Here is a 21008-nt window from a genome sequence, read left to right on the forward strand (position 1 = left end):
ATTCATGGGAGATGTTCCCAATATGTAACTGCAACATGCTATGAGTTCGATGTGGGGAGACAATCTGCATTCTCTATTTGCAGCCATATCAGCATAGCTTCCACGACATCAAATCAAGATCCGCAAGGATGATAAGCAACAAGATTCCATGCAGGCAAAACACTATACATACTCCAAAAACATGGAAATCCAGCCACACATTAGGAACATTTCTCTCTATGAAGTTAGCAAACATGTATGAGAGATATTTCCAATATGTAGCTAAATGTTATGTGTACAGAGTTTTTACTCCCAAGTGATGAGAGTCAAACAACAGGAGTTCGAATGTACTCATCACACTATATCCTAGCCACACATTAAGAACATTGCCAATACTTGTAATTATCATTTATGAAGAGATGTTCCTAATACACTATGGGATGTAGCTGTGAATTCAGTGTGAGTAGCAGATCTCAATTCAAAAAATATACTTTAGAAAGAATTCAAAATATAAACAGATGCAAATATAGGGGGTTAAAGAGATATTATATCTTTTCTTTCTTATAATTTTTTTTGGGAGAAAGACGGTTTAACCCAGGGTCAGAATTTAATAGACACAGAATACGGTTGAAATAGGAATTGATGCCAATTTACGAACCGACGATGGTGCATAGAATGTAAATTATTATCATTTTAAATGTTTGTAGGTCTGCAGTAGAAATAAAAAATCTGAATTGGATTTATCCGTATTTCTCCTTAATTTTTTTTAGCCAGGCAAATTATTTGCTTTTAATGGGTGTGTTAGGGGCGGTGTAACCGATAATGACACCCACTTATTCAATTATACAACCTCTCACATAGCATGCATGTGATGTGAGTATGTGAGGCGTTATTATCAGTACATCTAATCTAATTAGTTCCTTTTTTAATTCCAACCTCGCCATTTTTTAATTCCTTTCACAGAAAGCGGAAACAAGTCACATCTATCTAATTAAAGTGATAGTCGGCTTGACTATGACTGTAACGGACAGGAATTCAAATCTGCCCCCCACCTGCTCTCGCCTCACAAATGCCCCGTACGCCCGTAGTGCGCCATCTGTTCCTTCACACGGCTTCCTCTTGTAGCGCGTGCGGGGTTAATGGGACGTCCGTTAGCCCCTCCCGTTACCCCTCAAAAACTCTCCTTCTCTAGCACCGGCTATCTACAACGACAACCGGCGGTATTCTCCGACTCACCTTTTTTACATATTTTTTTTTTCTTTTTTTCTTCTGATATTTTCGTTGTAGATCGCCGGTGCCGGAGAAGGAGAAGAGAATTCTGGCGAGAAGTGGGACCCAGCAGTCAAATCTCTCTGTTTTCTCTTTTTTATGCGTTAAATGCCACCAGCACAGCACACACAGGCCAGAGCTGCGCCGTCGTCGTCGTAGAAGTTTGGTTCTCTCTCTCTCTCTCTGGGAAACTTGAAACGCTGAGACTCTCGACTTTTCAATATTATCCTCTGCAGAATCGAACACCAAATGAAGCACTTTCTACTCTTCTTTCTCATTCTGCAGCTCCACGCCCTTAATCTTACCTTTTCTCTATCTCCCGACGGTCTCTCCCTTCTCGCTTTAGTCTGTCGTTAATCAAACGTCGCATGCCTCCGCCTTTTCCAACTGGAACGAACAGGACACTGACCCATGCAACTGGTCCGGAATTTCTTGTATCAACGTTACTGGATTCTCCGGTCCTCGTGTCGTCGGAATCTCCCTCTCCGGACTGAATCTACAAGGGTACATTCCGTCTGAGCTCGGTACTCTCGTCTTTCTTCGACGTCTCAACCTCCACGGCAAACAGGTTTTACGGTTCTATACCCCTTCAGCTCTTCAACGCTACGTCCCTCCGCAGCATCTTTCTTTACGGTAATAACCTCTCTGGTCCGCTTCCCCGTTCGACTTGCAATCTTCCTCGGCTTCAGAACCTCGATCTTTCTCAAAATTCGCTTTCAGGATCCATTCTCAGAGATCTGAGTAAATGCCGTCAGTTGCAGCGGCTTGTTCTGGCCAGGAACAAGTTTTCTGGAGAGATTCCTGATGGAATTTGGCCCAAGCCGGAGAACTTGTTCAAGCTCGATCCGTCATTGAACGAATTCAATGGAAATATGCCGGCGGATCTTGGCTGATAAGGGGTGATTTGGCCCGACCGATCGAGGTACACGTAGATGCGATCAGCCTCACCAGCCAGCAGCTTGAGAGTTTGGGGCATTGATAACATCGCCATAAAGGCATCTCGATACCCAAAGAACCGAGTTTCCAATTGGGACCAAAGAATCGGAGCACCACATAATCAACTCCAAAAACTTTTCCAACGAATTCCGAACCTCCTGGGATCACGACAACTAATAATAGAGCTCATCCTCACTCTGCCCGAATCGGAGAAAAGTGATAAACCTTATCAATTCTCACATTGTTCTCCTTTGGAAATGAAATGTGATGGAGCACGATTCGGCAGGTCTTAGCTATTCGCTGCCTTGCTTTCGAACGGGGTAGCAGGGAATCTGAAACGGAGGAGATGGAGAAGCTCCGGGGGGAACCCAGTGTAGAGGCTCCGAAGCTCAAGTTAGAATCCTTTAAAAGCAAGGTAATACCAGATAGCGCAAAATTTGCATACCTCCGTTGTCGGGGGGCAGGGGGCTCTTATAGTCACCTCGTGCACTCGTCCCGGGGCCCTTGTCAGGTCAAGTGTGATTACCCTTGTGCTTGTCAATTCGGCCGTCGTCCTTTCTGCTGAGACAGAACCGTCGCTGCCTAACCGTCATCTAACAGGAGATGGCGGTGTCAGTGGCGGTGGCAGGTGGCCGTTTAGGGTGCTGCCGCCAAACGTCAGATCCCAAGTCAGTCAGGCGCGGCGCCCTTGGGCACGAACTTCCTTAGTGTCAGGCGTGGTACGATTTGTTTGGTTTTGGTGCCAAGTGATGCGAAATGCTGAGCAAGGCGGTCTTGAGCTCGGAGGTATCTATAGGGCAGGTCAGTTCGGCGAAGTGTATCCCGAGCTGTTACAAGGTGGGTCAGTTCGGCGAAGTGTATCCCAATCTGTTACAAGGTGGGTCAGTTCGGCGAAGTGTATCCCGAGCTGTTACAAGGTGGGTCAGTTCGGCGAAGTGTATCCCAAGCTGTTACAAGGTGGGTCAGTTCGGCGAAGTGTGTCCCGAGCTGTTACAAGGTGGGTCAGTTCGGCGAAGTATATCCCGAGCTGTTACAAGGTGGGTCAGTTCGACGAAGTGTATCCCGAGCTGTTACAAGGTGGGTCAGTTCGACGAAGTGTGTCCCGAGCTGTTACAAGGTGGGTCAGTTCGGGCCCCCGGTAGGGAGCTCAGTCCGCTAGTGTCCCCTTGTTCCCGCCTAGGCTTGGCCCCTTTTGCCGAGTTGTTGTTTCTGCCACGTGTCACGTAATAGAGAGGTCGGGCCAAATCTTCCTTCATCAATTGCCCCCCACTCGTTGCGGCGGGGGTCTTGCCATGGTGCGGGGAGTTTTCGCGAGGTAGCAGGTGGATTTGTCCCGTCCTTCGAACCTTCACTGCACGAGACGCTTTTGCTAGGGTTCTTTCGGTTTCCGAGAAGGCTGGAAACGTGCTTACTCAAGAACGCTGGTGGTTGTGACAATGCGCGTTTTAAATTTCAAACCAATTCGCGTCGCTGGGACGTGACAGCGGGTCATTTCAAAAAGGCGCGCCACTGTTGTACGTGTGCGGGCGACTGTCAGGGAGACGTGTGGTGCGTCAGTTTCGGAAAAGACGTGTGTCGAAGCGACGTCGGTTTCAAAAAGACGTGCGCTGACGTTTCACTTTTTTCGGAAAGACGTGCGCCAATCACGTCTCGACCTTAAGGGTTGTGCGGTCGGTAAGAACGTGGGCTGTCGGATCGTCTTCGGTCTGCACGGTCGATTCTTGGTTACTGTAGCTATAAATAGTGGGGGACCCCGGTTGGTTTGTCACTTCTGCGGTTTGTCTACTGAGTTCGCGTCCAAGTCTTTTCCAGCTCGCGTCAAGGCTGGTTATACAGTCTTCACGGTTCTTTGGCTTGTTCTTCAAACTTTCCGGTGAGTACTTTCTTGAATCCATCTTTTCCCCAATGTCTAGCTTTGATAGCTCAGATGATTCTTCGAGTAGGGCCGACGTAGGTTCCACCAACCGAGCCGTGTCCCCAGACTGCCTCAGTGATCCTAAGGTGGAGCTTGAGGACTATGAACTAGTGGGCCGAGTCGCTTCGGGCAGTTTAGCGTCTACCCCCCGCCGAGGTCGGATGCTAGACAGGTTTGGTCCTTCGACCATGACGCCTGAGGGGCTTCAATCCATACTTCTGTCTTACAATCTTCCTGGGGGGTACACATATTTTATTCCTTCGGGTAGCTTTCCTTGGGAACACGGTCCCGACGAGATCGTGATTTTTCGAGAGCAGATCGCTGTAGGGTTGCGACTTCCTTTTCATCCCCATCTCGTCGAAGTCATAAACCACTTCGGTGTCACCATTGGCCAGCTTCATCCGAACTCTATTCGGAACCTGGTGGGGACAGTTTCCCTTTTTTGCGAGCAGAACTTCCCCTTTGACCTAGAGATATTCTCCTCTATCTTGATGCTCAAGAGACAAGTGGGTCCTCTTCCTGGGGGGAGACGAGCGTATTACCTTACTCCTCGCCAGGGTTTTAAGCTTTTGCACGATCTTCCTAACAAGGTCCCGGCGTGGAAGCAGGACTACTTCGGCGTGCGAAGTGCACAAGGATGGCCTTTTCAGACCGGGTGGGGTGAGGCCGCTCCCGATTTAGGCGTGACTCTCGATAAAGAGACGGTTAAGGGCCTCCGTCAATGGGCGCGACAAGGCTTAAAGTGCTACCACTACTTAACGGAGGCCAAGCTTATTGCAGCCGGCCTGAGTTCGGGTAGGTTTCTAGCTATGCGGTTCTTGCTTGCTCTGTTCTTTTCGTTTTTTCTAATGTCGAACTCGTTTCTGCAGGTGTGATGGACGCGGAGAGAACTCGTGAGGGGCGTTTGTTCTAAGGTATGAAGAGGAGGAAGCGGGTCGCCAAGCGAACTCGTACCGAGCTGCCCCTAGATGAGGAGCCCCAAGCCCCAGACCATACGCCGGAGGATCTGCCCAGGGAGCCCGAAGTGACTCCACCGGTGCACGAAACTGCCGGGGCGCCTTACGCTGAGACCACTCATACGGGCGCTCCTACGTACTCAAGTGCTCCTGCTCACTCCGGATCTACTCATACGCGGGCTGGGCCCTTAGGCTCGGGAGCTCAAGGGGAGTTTAGGAGCGTGTTGACGCCGAACTACGCTCTTCAGAAGAGTAGGGATGCTACTTTCCCTGAGGAGGTTACGGCGTGGACCGATCTTCCCTTGAATCAGGTCGCTTGCCACGCCATAACACATGCCATGGTGGTAAGTTAGATTCTATCTTCCTTTTTTATTCTGTTGCTTCTGCTGTCATTTGCTCACTTGTTTCTTTTGGTAGGTGAATTCTTCAATTCATGCCTTGGCGGACCAAGTGGAGAGGAGCTCGCGACAGGCGCGAGTTGCTGAGGTTGCCACTCATGCTGCTGAAGAAGCCTTCCGTGCTGTAGAGGCAAATACCCGGGCTGTTGAGGCGGCTACTTATGCTGCTGAAGAGGCTGCTCGCGTCGCGATGGCCAGACAGGCGATGTCTCAGCATGACGCCGAGGCCATGGGGGTAGTTGTCAAGCATATGGTGGACTTGAAGTTGGATTTGCAGCATCAAATCAAATATCTTCAAGAGGACATCAAGGAAAGAACACAGATTTTTTTCCAAGGCATTGAAGACATCAAGAAGAAGGCAGTTGAAGATTACATTGCCTCTCCGCGTTTTGACGATTTGATGGTGGACTCTTACAGGAGGGGGTTCAAGTTGAGCCGGTGGATGATCCGGAATACGTACCCCGACCTCGATGTAAGTGCCATAACCACTTCGCGTATAACTCAGGAGATGGCCAATGCTGCCGATGGCGAGCCGGACTCTGAAGGAGAGGCAGGACCTTCGGGTGTTGTTGAAGTGTCTTCCGACGGCAAAGAAGTGGCTCCGGGCATGTAAATTTTATTTTTTGCCAATGTACTGTTTCTTGCAATGGAGTATGTCTTTTTCCCCTTGCTCATCTTCCCCGAACTGTTTCTTTGCCGGGTTATTAAATTTCTGCGGTCTTTTATGCCGCGAACTGATTTTTTGCCGAGCTGATAATGTGCTCTTCTTTGTTTGTCTACGCCGAAGTTCCTCCTGGCTTGCCTTGTGGCACATAGGGCCTAATTTCGTCCACTTCGCTTGGTGGTTTATAGGTAGTATCGCCTTAAGTTCACGATGTTCCACGTTCGAGGTACTCGTTTGCCTTCCAAAGTTTCGAGTTCGTATGTGCCCCCGAGCGCTCTTTTTACTTTATAGGGCCTTTCCAATTAGGTCCAAACTTGCCCATGCCGGGTTCGGGCACCATAATCTTACGAAGGACCAGGTCGCCGACTCGGAAGCTTCGTTGCTTAACTCTGCTATTGTAGTAGCGAGCTACCTGTTGCTGGTATGCCGCTGTTCGGATGTGCGCAAGGTCCCTTACCTCGTCCAGTAGGTTGAGGTTGGTACGTAGCTTGTCCCCGTTCGTTCGATCGTCGTATGTTTCTAATCGCAACGTTGGTATTTCGATTTTGGCCGGGATCACTGCTTCAGTGCCGTAGGTGAGGTTGAAGGGGGTTTCTCCCGTGGCTGCTTTTTCGGTAGTTCGGTGAAACCATAAGATACTTGGTAGCTCTTCTGCCCATAATCCCTTAGCTCGATCCAGACGTGCTTTCAGTCCGCGCAAGATGACTCTGTTCATTACTTCCGTCTGACCGTTTGCCTGCGGGTGCGCGACTGTCGTGAATTTTTGCCGAATCCCCATGTTCTGGCACCACTCTTGGAACTTGATATCCTCGAACTGTTCGTCGTTGTCAGAGATTAGTACCCGAGGTAACCCGAACCGACATACTATGTTCTTCCAAAAAGAAGTTATGTATGTTTCGAGCCGTAACAGTTGCTAGAGGTTCGGCTTCTATCCACTTCGTAAAGTAATCTACTGCAACAACTAAGAATTTTCTTCCACCTGTTGCTGGTGGAAATGACCCTAGGAGGTCGATGCCCCATTGTGCAAAGGGCCACGGGCTGGCGAGGTATTTGAGGTCGGAGGCAGGTTGATGGTGGATGTTAGCGTGCTTCTGACACTTGTCGCATTTTCTGACGTGCTCGACAGCTTCTGCCTTCATCATTGGCCAGTAGTATCATTGTCAAAGTGCCTTTTGGGCGAGTGCTCTGCCCCCCAAGTGTCTGCCGCACAGGCCTTCATGAGTGTCGCGGAGTACGAACTCGGCTTCGGTAGGTCGCAGGCAACGCAAATAGGGGAGCGTGTACGACCATCGGTATAATCGTTCGTTTATTATGACGTATTTGGCCGCCTGGCGCTGCACCCTCTTGGCCGCATTGCGTTCCGCAGGGAGGGTTCCGTCTATCAAGAAGCTCGCGAGTGGATCGATCCAGCTCGGCTCTGCTTCTAAGACGGGAGCGACCTCCTCTGTCCCCCCGAGAATACTAGGCCGTGGTAAGTCCTCTATGTACACAGTTCTCATATTGTTGTGGCTCGTACTGGATAACCGGGATAGGGCGTCGGCCTCAGTGTTTTCTGACCTCGGGATTTGCCTGATGATGTGTTACCGGAAGTTGAGTAGGGCTTCTTTTACTTTGGCCAAATATGCGATCATGGAGAGATCGCGTGCTTCGTACTCGCCGGTGACTTGGTTCACCACGAGCTGAGAATCGCTGCAGATGACCAAGTATTTTGCCTTTACCTTTCACGCTAGGTCCAGCCCGGCGATCAGTGCTTCGTACTCTACCTCGTTGTTGGATGCCGCAAACTCAAAGCGTAGTGCGTATTCTAATTTTGTGCCACCCGGGTCGCAGAAGACTATTCCAGCTCTGCTGCCTTACCGGTTCGAGGAACCGTCCACGTGAAGGATCCAGGGCTCCTCATCCCAGTTCGCGCTTCGCCTGACCAGGAGAGATGCCACACTGGCTGCTACTTCACGGGGTTCGAACTCTATGGGCTCAGGAGCTCCAGGTTCGCCCGAACTGGGGACCTCGGGCTCGACCTGTGAGGCTTTGTGGCTGAAAGTGCACTCGGCGATAAAATCTGCCAAAGCTTGGGCCTTGATAGCGATTCTCGGTTTGTACTGGAGGTCGTACTCGCTGTGTTCGATGGCCCATTTCGTCAGTCAACCGGAGACCTCGGGTTTGAGTAAAACTTGTCTAAGAGGTTTGTCAGTTAGGACGATGACGGTGTGAGCGGCTATGCGGCCGTTTAGCCTCTGAACCTCTTTTACTTTCCGAGGTGGTTTCATATCTAGAATGGCTTTTATTTTGTCCGGGTTGGCCTCAATACCGCGCCGATTGACAATGTAGCCTAGGAACTTGCCCGAGGTGACACCGAAGACACACTTGATGGGGTTCAACTTCATGCTAAACTGACGCAGGATTTGGAAAATAGAATCTAAGTCTTGTATTAATTCTTGTGAAAACTGAGTCTTGACGACCATGTCGTCTACATAGCACTCTATTTTCGTACCAATCAGGGGCCGAAATAGCCTATTTACAAGTCTTTGGAAAGTCGCTCCGGCATTTTTTAGTCCGAAGGGCATGACTTTGTAGCAATACAGGCCGAACTCGGTTATGAAGCTGGTCTTTTCCTCATCGGATGGGTCCATCCTAACTTGGTTGTAGCCCGAGTAGGCGTCCAGGAAGCTTAGCAACTCGTTTCCCGAGGTCGCGTCCACTAGGCGGTCAATTCTGGGGAGGGGGAAGAAATCTTTCGGGCAAGCTCGGTTCAGGTCGGTATAGTCAACGCACATGCGCCACTTGCCGCTTGCCTTTTTTACCAACACCGGGTTGGACACCCAGCTCGGGTAATGGACTTCCCTTATGAAGTTTGTTGCGAGGAGCTTCTCGACCTCCTCGTCGACCGCTCTCCAGCGTTCTGGGGCTAAGTTGCGTTTCTTCTGTCTAGCGGGTCTGACTACAGGGTCAGTATTAAGTTTGTGAGGTATCAGTCCGGGGCTAATGCCGGGCATGTCGGCCGCGGACCAGGCAAAAATATCTAAATTTTGAAGTAAAAAACTCACCAGTTCGGCTCGTAGGGGGTCTTCGATGGAAGCTCCGATGCTTAGTGTGCGAGCTGGGTCCGTAGCTGAAGTCGAAATTGCGACAGTTTCCTCCGTGGGCGAAGCTCATTCCTCACCTTGCTCCGCAGGCCGCTCCAGTTCGAGGTCATCGGCCGCCTTGGTTTTTCCCTTCAGGGCGGCAACGTAGCACTTGCGGGACTCGAGCTGGTCGCTCCGCGCTACCCCTATACCGAAGTCCGTAGGGAACTTCATAGCCAAATAGTAGGTGGAGACCGCCGCCTGTAGGATATGCGTGATCGGCCGCCCTATTATGGCATTGTATGGGGAGGGGGTCGCGACTACCAGGAAATCATGGTTGAGTCTGACATCACAAGGCCATGTGCCGACTTCCACAGGGACAATTACTTTTCCGAGGGGCCTGACTTCCTCTCCGCTGAAACCCACCAGGGGAGTGTTTGCGGGCTTCATCTCGCTCCTCTGTGACTGCAGCTGGTCAAATGCTGATTTGAAGAGGATGTCCGCTGAGCTGCCCGAATCTACGAGTACGCGCCTGACCTCGAAGTCGCTGATCCTTAGTTTAATGACAAGCGCGTCATCATGGGGGTAGTGGACTCCTCGTGCGTCGTCCTCCGTGAAAAAGATTGGTTCTTCGGTCTTTGGTCTCTTTGGGGGGTTCCGTTCTTCGAGGGCCGCTTCGCGAACTGAAGTCCAGGCTGCTGCCGAGGTACACCCCGCTACCACCGAACCTCCCACTATTACATGGATGGTTCCCCGAACTGGCCTCTCTTCCGGAGGCTGCTTCTGCAACAGTTCGGCAGGTCTGTTGCTAGACTCGGGGGCATCCTTTTCGTGCTCCCCTTGCCGACTTGCTTTATTATTATTGTTGTGCTGTACAAAGTTTCTCAAGTATCCGCGACGGATGAGCCCCTCTATCTCGTCCCGGAGGTTATTACACTGTTCGGTGCTATGACCATGGTCTCTATTGAAACTACAATACAAATTCTTATTTCTCTCGTTCGAATTTCCCTTTAGGCGAGGTGGCCACTTAACATACGGAGCATCTTTGATCGTCATTAAGATCTCTGTCCGCCTCGTGTTTAATGACGTGTAGTCCGTCAAAACTGCTAGGGGGCCCGGAATGATTGGTTCGGCTTCGGCTCCCGGGTCGGGTTTTTTCTATTCACCGGGTTGGAGAGCTCGCCTTCTCTCTTTCTTTTCTCGTTCCCGCCTTCGGTTCGTTGGTTGATTTCTTCCTCTGTCCTCATGAACTTATCCGCGAGTTTGAGGAATTCGGCCACGGTTGCGGGCTGGTTGGCCACCATGTGCCATTTGAATTTTTTTTGCGTCACCCCTCTTTTGGCCGCCGCGAGCTGCACTATGGGGTCCAACCGCGGTATCTGCAAGCATGCTTCGTTGAATCGCTTGATGTAGCCCTGAATAGATTCTCCTTCTCTTTGGACTACTCCGAAGATGCTTTCCTCCGTTCTGGGGCACCGTTGGCTGGTGACGAAGTGTGTGGTGAAGACTTGCATGAACTGGGCCCAGCACTTTATCGACCCGGGGGCCAGTTTCCTGTACCAAGTGCAGGCTACCCCCCTGAGGGTGGTGGTAAAGGCCACGCACATGCACGATTCGCTGGCCCTTGCAAGGTGCATTTGCGACTGAAAGGCATCAATGTGGTCGTTGGGGTCGAAGGATCCGTCGTACTTGTCCAGAGGTGGGAGCTTGAAGTCTCTGGGTAAGGGGACCGCCAGGAGTTCCGATGCGAGGGGGGAAGGAACGGAGAGAGCCGGGGAAGCCCCTACCTCGCCCGAGCTCATGTCTTTGCCTCTGAATTCCGACAAGGCACGGGTGGTGGTTCGGCGACTTCGCCGGCGCCTTCGCCGTTGAGCGGGCCTTGTACTGGCGCTGCTGGCCTCCGTGTTACCGAGCTCGATGGGCCCGGAATGCTGGTAGTCTGCCGCCATGGCGCTGAATTGGTTTTCGGTGAGCGGGAGCTCGAGCGCGGAGCGCCGGGGTGCCGACCTCGCGGGCGAGGTTCCCGACCCGCCCGCGGGTTGCGAGGCAGGGATGACATTTTTCTCTCTTCAGCCTGGGGACGAGGCCTGGCTGTTGGGGTGGTTCTGAGGCCGGGAGGCCTTCGCCTGGTGGGGGCGCCCATCCTGTGGGGTGGCCTTGACCGGCCTCGGAGCGGGGTGGCGAGGCGGAAGTAATGGTTGGTTCAGTGGCAGTTGGGGGAACTGCTGTTGATAGTGATACTAGGAGATGTTGTGCAGTACTTGGTGCTGGTGAAGCTAGTGCCGTTGGAACTGTTGCATTTGGGTTTGCCTTGCCCCGCATGCACTGCATCAGGTCCTCCAACCGGTTTTGGCTAACTGCCAGGGGGACGGCAGCCGGTTCAATGAAGGTTGTCTCAATGGGGAGAGGAAAGGGGATGCTTGTGGTAGGAGGGTTTACGGGTGCCACTACTTGTGGCGCGTTCAAGCTGGGGATCCCATCCGCCGAAAGGGGGATGGTGAACTGTCTAACGCACACTATGGGGACTTGAAGTCGCTCCCCGGTGGCGTTTGTCTCCGTGCCACGTCCGGTGTTGCTGGAGGAGGCCATGAGTGTTGGGTTTTTTCTTTTTTTTGGAGAAAAGGGGTTATCGAAGTTTGGAGGGAGGCTTTTTGAAGCGTGTTCCCACAGACGACGCCAATTGGTGGAGCGCGATCCGGCCGGTCTTAGCTGTCCGCTGCCTTGCTTCCGAACGGGGTAGCAGGGAATCTAAAACGGAGGAGATGGAGAAGCTCCGGGGGGAACCCAGTGTAGAGGCTCCGAAGCTCAAGTTAGAATCCTTCCAAAGCAAGGTAATACCAGATAGCGCAAAATTTGCATACCTCCATTGTCGGGGGGCAGGGGGCTCTTATAGTCACCTCGTGCACTCATCCCGGGGCCCTTGTCAGGTCAAGTGTGATTACCCTTGTGCTTGTCAATTCGGTCGTCGTCCTTTCTACTGAGACAGAACCGTCGCTACCTAACCGTCATCTAACTGGAGATGGCGGTGTCAGTGGCGGTGGCAGGTGGCTGTTTAGGGTGTTGCCGCCAAACGTCAGATCCCAAGTCAGTCAGGCGCGGTGCCCTTGGGCACGAACTTCCTTAGTGTCAGGCATGGTACGACTTGTTTGGTTTTGGTGCCAAGTGATGTGAAGTGCTGAGCGAGGCGGTCTTGAGCTCGGAGGTATCTATAGGGCAGGTCAGTTCGGCGAAGTGTATCCCGAGCTGTTACAAGGTGGGTCAGTTCGGCGAAGTGTATCCCGAGCTGTTACAAGGTGGGTCAGTTCGGCGAAGTGTATCCCGAGCTGTTACAAGGTGGGTCAGTTCGGCGAAGTGTGTCCCGAGCTGTTACAAGGTGGGTCAGTTCGGCGAAGTGTATCCCGAGCTGTTACAAGGTGGGTCAGTTTGGCGAAGTGTGTCCCGAGCTGTTACAAGGTGGGTCAGTTCGGGCCCCCGGTAGGGAGCTCAGTCCGCTAGTGTCCCCTTGTTCCCACCTAGGCTTGGCCCCTTTTGCCGAGCTGTTGTTTCTACCACGTGTCACGTAATAGAGAGGTCGGGCCAAATCTTCCTTCATCAAAATGGATCTTACGGATCTTATCTATGTAGCTCAGAGATCCTAGAGCCTTTTCGTAAGATTCACGACTACTCAACTATATAATGGCATCAATCCTCAAGGCAAAAGTATGTGCGATTCTTTGCTCACTAGCACTCTAGCATTCAAACATTCAGCTCACATCCATAATATAGTACTGACTTAAGCATCGGAGCGACCTCGTCGGGCTAGCCACCCTGAGTTCTCTAATCATTTATCTTGCAGTTTGGTCTAGCTCACCACACGACTAGTGTCCAAATCATCTTTCAGCTATGAGTATCCAGATCACGCTCCATCAATTGGCGCCGTCTGTGGGAACCGGTCAAAATGTCATCCCAATCTCAGTTGTAGTTCTAGCTTCCAATTTATCTCAATAGATCCTTCCAGCAACACCGGGAAAAGCATCGAGATGAATGTCACCGAGGGGCAAGATCAGTAATCAACCTTCCCCCATGGTCCTACGATATGCATCGACCAATTTACAATTCCCCTTACTACTTCAGGGGTCTCGTCACTATCCGTACCACAGGGCACTACGCAAGTGAGCATCTCGCTTCCCTCAGTGGGCGTAACTTTCTCTAAGAAATCCGTGGTCCCCCCCTGGAATTGAGCACTCCCAATTCCATGACCTCGTTCAGTGCGTCCGAACGATACAAATCCAGATGCAGCAAGTCCAACAGTTTCAACAATATCAGCAGTACTACTTGTACCAGCAATATCAACAACAGTTCCCACCACTGCAGTCGAACCAGCAGCTAATTCCACCCCAGCACCCAGGGTTGTGCCAGGGCTAGAACCAGAATGGCCTGGAACTAGCCAGAATGTCCATCGGTCCCCCCATTGGGGTAAGAGGACCTCGCAGGTGCCGGTTCTTCCCAGGGGTCAGGCTTCACCTCGTGGGAGGAGAGACGGTCATCACATTCCTCCAGTCTCACAAGGAAATTTTAGAAATAGGCCTAAGGATAGTCAGTTCAACAAGGCCAATCTGTCGCGACACTCCCAGCAGGAAAACAATAGATCGCAAGGAGATAACAAACTCGGAGCTCGACGTGCGGACTCAAGGTAGGACCCCTCGGTGCCTTGTGATAGTCAGTGTGAACTCCACGACCAGGAGAACTCAACAAGAAGGAACTAGGATCCACCTCGCGACAATGTCCGTAATGATGCCGAGATACCAGATCAGATCGAGGTTAGCAATACCAACGTTGAGCCGGGGAAGAAGCAGCAATGGCGATGCCGCGAGACATGTCTTTCCTCGGCCAAAAACAGTATGCCAGCGAAGTCAAGTTAACAAGCAGAGCAAACTAAAGAAAAGGAAGAAGTGAGCTCGACGGCGACAATGACTATGCCTCCCTTGCTTTGACGGTCATCTCCTCTGTCTCTCGAGCTCCTAGCAACCCGATGCCAAAATACTTCAAGGTACCCCCATTAGATAAGTATGATGGGTCATTTGATCCCAATGATCATGTGGATTCCTTTCAGTCTCAGATGCACCTAGCCGGGGCTAATGAATCTTGCATGTGTGTGGCCTTCTCCACCACGCTCAAGGGAGTAGTCCGAACCTGGTATCGAAACCTCGCGTCGAGCTCCATCAAAAGCTAGGCACAATTTGTCGATCTGTTCACTGCGCATTTCATTACCAGTAAGAAATGTTCGAAGTTGCAAGAAAACCTTCTAAACGTAGTTCAGAGGGAAGGAGAATCAATCAGAAGCTACATAAAACGCTTCAACGATACTTGCCTCCAGATACTAGACCTCGATGCAGTGGTGCAGCTCTTAGTGGCAAAGAAAGGAATCACCCATAAAGAGTTCAAGTGGCACGTGGTAGCCAACAAACCAAAAGATATCACCAAATTCCTTAAGTTGGTAGACCAGTTCGTCGGGACCGAGGAGGAGATTAACGAAAAGATTGACAATCCACCAACGGAAAAGGGGAAGAGAGAGAATGAAGGGATGAGCAACGATGGGCAGAAAAGAAAGAAGAGCAAGTCCCCGAGCAGGGGAAGAAGCAAGTCAAGAAGTCGGTCCCCTTCGTGCAGGCACAAGTCAGGTCGGTGTTCCAGGACCCATTCCGTGGAGAGAACAAACTATACACCTTTGAATGCTAAGCGAGGAGAGGTCTTAATGGCTATTAACGATGACTCCGTCAAATGGCCTCCTAGGCTGAGGGGAGACCCGACAACAAGAAACCCGAATGTCTACTACCATTTCCACCGAGATCATGGACTAGTACGGAAAATTGCAGGAATCTCCGCAATGAGATTGAGGAACTTATCCATTGTGGGTACCTGAAGAATTACATCCTGCAAGAAGAGAGGGGGCAGGTAGATCAACATACAGACCGACAGGGGGACTAGAGGAGGAATGCCCCCAAGACTAGCAGGCAGAATCAACAGCCACCTCGGCACCTACTAGAGGAGAGGCCAGTTCGCGGAGTGATCAATATGATTGCGGGATGTACATCAGCAGCTAGGAGGACCTCAGTCTGCAAATTGGAGAACGAAAGCGGAAACCCGTCAAAGCGACATCGGCACGAATAACTGATCTACTTCACAGAGGATGACGTGTGTGGGATCCAATACCCACATGATGATGCTTTAGTAGTGAAGCTAAGGATCAATGACTTCGATGTGAAACACATCTTAGTAGACTTAGGCAGTTCAAAAGACATACTCTTTAAGGAGACCTTTGATAAATTACAGTTACAACAGAGCGACCTGAAACTGGAAGATACACCCTTGATAGGGTTTAGCGGCGAGGAGGTTAGGCCTCTTGGTCGAGTCACATTACCCGTGGAGGCAGGCACATGGCCGAACATCGTACGATTTGAGCACACATTCTTGGTGATCACGACTCCCTCCCCCTATAATGCGATAGTAGGTCGACCTATCATGCACGCTTTGCGTGCAATAGTGTCCACATACTACCTTGCGATGAAGTTCCCAACTGACTACAGAGTGGAGGTCATGTGAGGTGACCAGTTCAGATCCCGCAAGTGTTACGTGGCCGCTTTGAAAGGAAAGACAAAGCTAGTAGAGGACGTCGAACTCAAGCAACCAAAGGAGTATACCAATGAGCGAGCTGCCCTGAAAGAAGAAACAATCCACATACCAGTCTCTGCCGTCGAACTAGCCAAAACTCTTCATATCGGTGCCTTGATCAACGAACCACATACCAGTCCACTACTCGAGTTGGGTGGCCAACCCAGTTCTGGTGAAGAAGGCCAATGGCAAGTGGTGCATGTGCGTTGACTACACCGACCTGAACAGAGTCTGCCTAAAAGACTGCTTCCTGCTACCCAAGATTGACCGCTTAATGGATGCGACCTCAGAGCACGAGTTGCTGAGTTTTTTGGATGCCTATTCCAGTTACAACCAGATTAGGATGGATCCTACTGACGAAGACAAGACCGCTTTCATAACTAAGCTCGGGCTATATTGTTACAAGGTCATGCCCTTTGGATTGAAAAATGCTAGGGCAACATTCCAACGCCTTGTAAAAAAAGTTTTTCAACCGTTGATCGGCAATAAAGTAGAATGTTACGTTGATGACATGGTCATGAAGACCTAATTTTTGAACTCTTTGTTGAATGATTTAAATGAAGTTTTTTAAATTTTAAGAAAATATAATATGAATTCGAATCCGAATAAATGCATCTTCGGAGTCACTTCAGGTAAATTCCTAGGCTATATAGTCAACCGACGTGGCATCGAGGTCAACCTAGAAAAAATAAAGGCAATCCTAGATATGAGACCAACCCGAAAAATAAAAGAAGTCCAGAGGCTGATTGGCCAGATAGTTGTCCTAAGCCGATTCATGTCTAAATCGACAGAACGATGCATACCCTTCTTTAAAGCTATAAAAAAGAGCAAGAACTTCGCATAGACTGAAGAGTATCAGCTTGCCTTTGACGAGCTGAAAAGATACGTAAGTACCACACTAGTTTTAACTCGACCTGAAGAAGGGGACATGTTAAAACTATACCTCTCTATGAGCGACGAAGTAGTTAGTTCGGTACTGATCAAAGAAGTAGATCTGATCCAATGACCCATCTACTGTGTTAGTAAAGCTTTACAGGATGCAAAGACTAGGTATCCGGAGATCAAAAAACTAGCATACACACTGCTCATAGCAGCCCAAAAACTATGCCCATACTTCCAGGCCCACACTATCGTTGTTCTCACCAGCAGACCCCTGGGGCAGATTTTGCTTAAGCCTGAGGTTTTTGGAAGATTAACGAAGTGGTCCATTGAGCTGAGCGAATACGATATCTAGTTGGAGCCACGACCAGCAATCAAAGCCAAGGTCTTGGCAGATTTCGTAGCAGAGTGCACGTTTGGCGCAACGACCCCCGAATTGACCGAGCTCACTCACACGACGGAGGCGTCAACCAGTGCGGCATTGGATCCTATCAGAGTGGTACCGACCTGGGACGAGGAGCCCTGGATCCTCCACATTGACGGCTCATCCAACCAGTGAGGAAGTAATGTAGGACTGGTACTGTACGCCCCAAGCGAGGTGAAGTTGGAGTATGCTTTCTGGTTCGGATTCGAGGCATTGAACAACAAGGCAGAGTATGAAGCGTTGATCGCCGGGTTGAACCTAGCAAGGGAAATGAAAACAAAGCACCTCATCGTATGCAACGATTCACAATTAGTGGTCAACCAAGTCACTAGTGATCACAAAGCCCGCGACCCAACTATGGTAGCTTACCTGGCCAAAGTCAGAGAGATCCTGTATAACTTCATCTCCTGCTCTATTAAGCAAATTCTGAGGTCCGAGAACACTGAGGTTGATCCCTTATCACGTCTAGCAAGCACGAGTGGCAATACTATGCGAACTGTGTACATAGAGGACTTACCTCGGCCCAACATTCCCGCTCGCCAATTATCTGCTCCATGGGACCCTACCTGCAGAACGCAATGCGGCTCGGATGGTAGAGCGTCATTCAGCCAAGTACGTCCTCTTAGACGGACGACTGTATAGGAGATCCTTCATGCACCCCTACCTGTGCTGCTTACGACCCTCAGAAACTGAGCTCATACTTCACGACACCCATGAAGGCTTGTGTGGTGGACACTTGGGGGCAGAGCCCTCGTACAGAAAGTGTTAAGGCAGGGCTATTATTGGCCCACAATGAAGGCGGATGCACTTGAGCTCGTCAAGAAGTGCGATAGATGTCAGAGGCATGCTAATATCCACCACCGACCTGCTGCTGATTTGAAATACCTTACCGGCCCGTGGCCCTTCGCGCAGTGGGGAATCGACATCCTCGGCCCTTTCCCGCTAGCAACAGGGCAGAGGAGGTTCTTGGTTGTGGTAGTAGATTATTTTACAAAGTGGGTGGAAGCAGAACCCTTGGTAACCATCACATCTCGTAACATACAGAATTTCTTCTAGAGAATCATAGTATGCCGCTTCAGACTACCCCGGGTGCTGATATCTGACAATGGGAAGCAGTTCGAAAATATTAAGTTTTAAAACTGGTGTACCGATATGGGGATTCAACAAAACTTCACTTCGGTGGCACACCCTCAAGCGAATGGACAAGCAGAAGTAACTAACAAGGCGAACTCATCGAAAGATGAAAGAGGAAGCGAACTACCCCGGATACAAGACTCGAGCTGAAGAACGGATGCGTGACCTCAACTCTTGAATGTACTTTGAAGGATGAAGGAAAGGGAACCTGAGTCCCCCTATTTATAGCCACCATATCCGGGAATTGACGGTTCAGATCGATGTGATCCTACGACTCTCGTGACAACACTCTCCTCAAGGAAAGATTTTGGTTAAGCGCGGTTTTTGGCATCCGCGGAGTTTACAAACCGCGTCGAAACCACGTGTCCCCGACACGCGACTTGGTTTTTTCCACTGAGCCACATGAGTTACATCAGTCCGACCATAAGAGGTGATCCAAGAAGAAATCGAGCCAACCTCCTTGCGCTGACCGTGAACTCCCCGCATCAGGGTTACGACCCCTGGCACAAGGAGTGGGGGGCAATTGATGATGGGTGATTTGGCCTGACCTAGCGACCGAGGTACACGTGGACACGATTAGCCACTAGGGTAACAACTCAGCAAGGGAGCCTCGCCAGCAACTTGGGAGTTTGGGGCCTTGAGCACCTCGCCATAAAGGCACCTCGTCACCTAATTTAGTTTGGGGCCAAAGAACCGAGTTTCCAGTTTGGGACCAAAGAGCTGGAGCACCACGTAATCAACTCCAAAAACTTTCCCAATGGATTCCGAATCTCCTGGGATCACGACAACTAATAACAGAGCTCATCCTCACTCCGCTCGAATCGAAGGGAAGTGATAAACCTTATCAACTGGTGCATTATTCTCCTTTGGAAACAGAACGGATCTTACGGATCTTATCTATGCAGCCCAGAGATCCCGGAGCCTTTTCGAAAGATTCATGACTACTCAACTATATAAGGGCATCAATCCTCAAGGCGAAGGTACGCACTATTCTTTGCTCACTAGCACTCTAGCATTCAAACATTCATCTCACATCCATAATATAGTACTGACTTAAGCATCGGAGTGACCTCGTCGGGCTAGCCACCCCGGGTTCTCTGATCTTTTATCTTGCAGCTTAGTCTAGCTCACCACCCGACTAGTGTCTTGATCATCTTCCAACTAGGAATATCCAGATCGCGCTCCATCATTGGTGACTTAAAATCACTCTCTAGAACTCTAAACTTGTCCTTCAATAATTTCTTCGACGAGATCCCAGCATCACTTGTGAGATTGCCGGTGACGGTGAGCTTCGATCTAAGGCATAACAACCTTACCGAAGAAATCCCTCATATTGGAACTTTTGCAAATCAAGGCCCGACAGCATTCCTCGACAATCCCTCCTTGTGTGGATTTCCTCTCCGACATTTGTGGGGCCAGAGCGGGTGGGGTGCAGATTTGAACTCAATGGACAGGGGAAGATATTTTTATTTTTCCTTCTTTATCGACACAGATCATACATTTTTGAGACCTAATTTTAATGGACTGGAACCCAACTTGCTTTTAAGTAGTGACATCCCTTTTCATGTTTTCTAATAGACTACCTACCACAGGTCCACAATAATTCCAATCAAAAGGTTTTCTTAGATAGGCCAATTGGTTATAAGTAAATTATGAAACCTTTTCTAAAGTTTTGGATCATTGCTAAAATTTTGTAGTTTTGTAATTGCAATCGTTTTTCTTAAATTTTTTGATACAGTTTCGAGTAGATCCTTTTTGTTAGAATTTTATAACAAGAGGAATAAAAATGTCTAAAATACCTATGTAATAACTATTGAGGCTAGTTTTTATTTAAAAAATAATAAACTTTATGAAAACATAGAGAGAGAAAATTTAAAGTTGCAACTTTAGCTTTGAACCATTGATTTAAAGGCAAATTTAGAAAGTAAACCAATTTCAGAAAAGAGATTGGAAGGGTTTGAAGTAAAAATTCATGTGTAGAGAAAACTTGAAAAATAAATATTTTGGTCAAACAATTATATGAATATTTTGAGCATTTTCATTTAGAGGATTCTACCAAAAAGAATCTATTTGCAACTATGCCAAAAAGTTCAAGGGAGATTTCAGCAATTCACCCATTAGTTATTAGACTTGATATTCAACCATGAGGTTATATATATATATATATATATATATATATATATATATATATATATATATATCCTATAGAATGTCGTATTTCATTAGACTTTTGAGGATAAGCAAGAGAATAGTGATGAGGGTAGATTTGACCCTTCACTAACATCATGACACATTGCATTTCGGAACAGCTAGATGACATCCCGACACCACATAGGCGATGATTTGCCTTAGCCAAAATGATGGAGTCCCATTTGGTGACCTACCTCCACCGACCTGACGACCTGCCTCTGTCACCGACCTGGCGACTTGCCTCCACTATCGACCTAACGACATGCCTCAGCTGTCAACCTGGCGAATTGCCTTCGCCGACCTGGTGACTTGCCTCTACCGTCAACCTGGCGACCTACCTCCATTGACCTAGTGGAAACCTAGCTAACGACCTCGTCCACAACTCAGGGCGGCTAGCAACACCTCGTCTAGGGCCGACCTGTGGTACCTCGTTAGTATCAAACAAAGTGAGCTCGACGAGAGGAGCGACTTCCCTCGAGGTCTTGCCGACCTGATTGAGGTCTAGGTGGCAACCTGCGAGGCATGCTCGCCAACCAATTTTGCATGCATCA

The 21008-nt window shown here is 49.6% G+C and overlaps 1 protein-coding gene across 2 annotated transcripts; it reads left to right on the forward strand.

The window, feature by feature from the left end:
* The first annotated feature begins 715 nt into the window (after positions 1-715).
* LOC148854323 (uncharacterized) lies at positions 716-6133 on the forward strand. 2 transcript variants are annotated; one of them, XM_088982197.1, is made up of 3 exons: positions 716-4894; positions 4969-5399; positions 5473-6133. In XM_088982197.1, the coding sequence occupies exons 2-3, from the start codon at positions 5016-5018 to the stop codon at positions 6064-6066; spliced, it is 978 nt and encodes a 325-aa protein (XP_088838323.1). In that variant the 5' UTR covers positions 716-4894; positions 4969-5015; the 3' UTR covers positions 6067-6133. The 2 variants fall into 2 exon arrangements, with proteins under 2 accessions (XP_088838323.1, XP_088838322.1); XM_088982196.1 differs by having other exon boundaries at positions 716-5399.
* Positions 6134-21008: the final 14875 nt, after the last annotated feature.

The sequence above is a fragment of the Nelumbo lutea genome, chromosome 4 (assembly GCF_056320005.1).
Source record: "Nelumbo lutea isolate HS-2025 chromosome 4, American lotus-T2T, whole genome shotgun sequence".
NCBI lineage: Eukaryota > Viridiplantae > Streptophyta > Magnoliopsida > Proteales > Nelumbonaceae > Nelumbo > Nelumbo lutea.

Bases quoted from the DNA above. Each gene is read 5' to 3' on its own strand.
- LOC148854323 (XM_088982196.1), top strand. From the start codon at position 5,016: ATGAAGAGGAGGAAGCGGGTCGCCAAGCGAACTCGTACCGAGCTGCCC. The intron at 5,400-5,472 runs GTAAGTTAGATT...TTCTTTTGGTAG, and splicing joins CCATAACACATGCCATGGTG to GTGAATTCTTCAATTCATGC.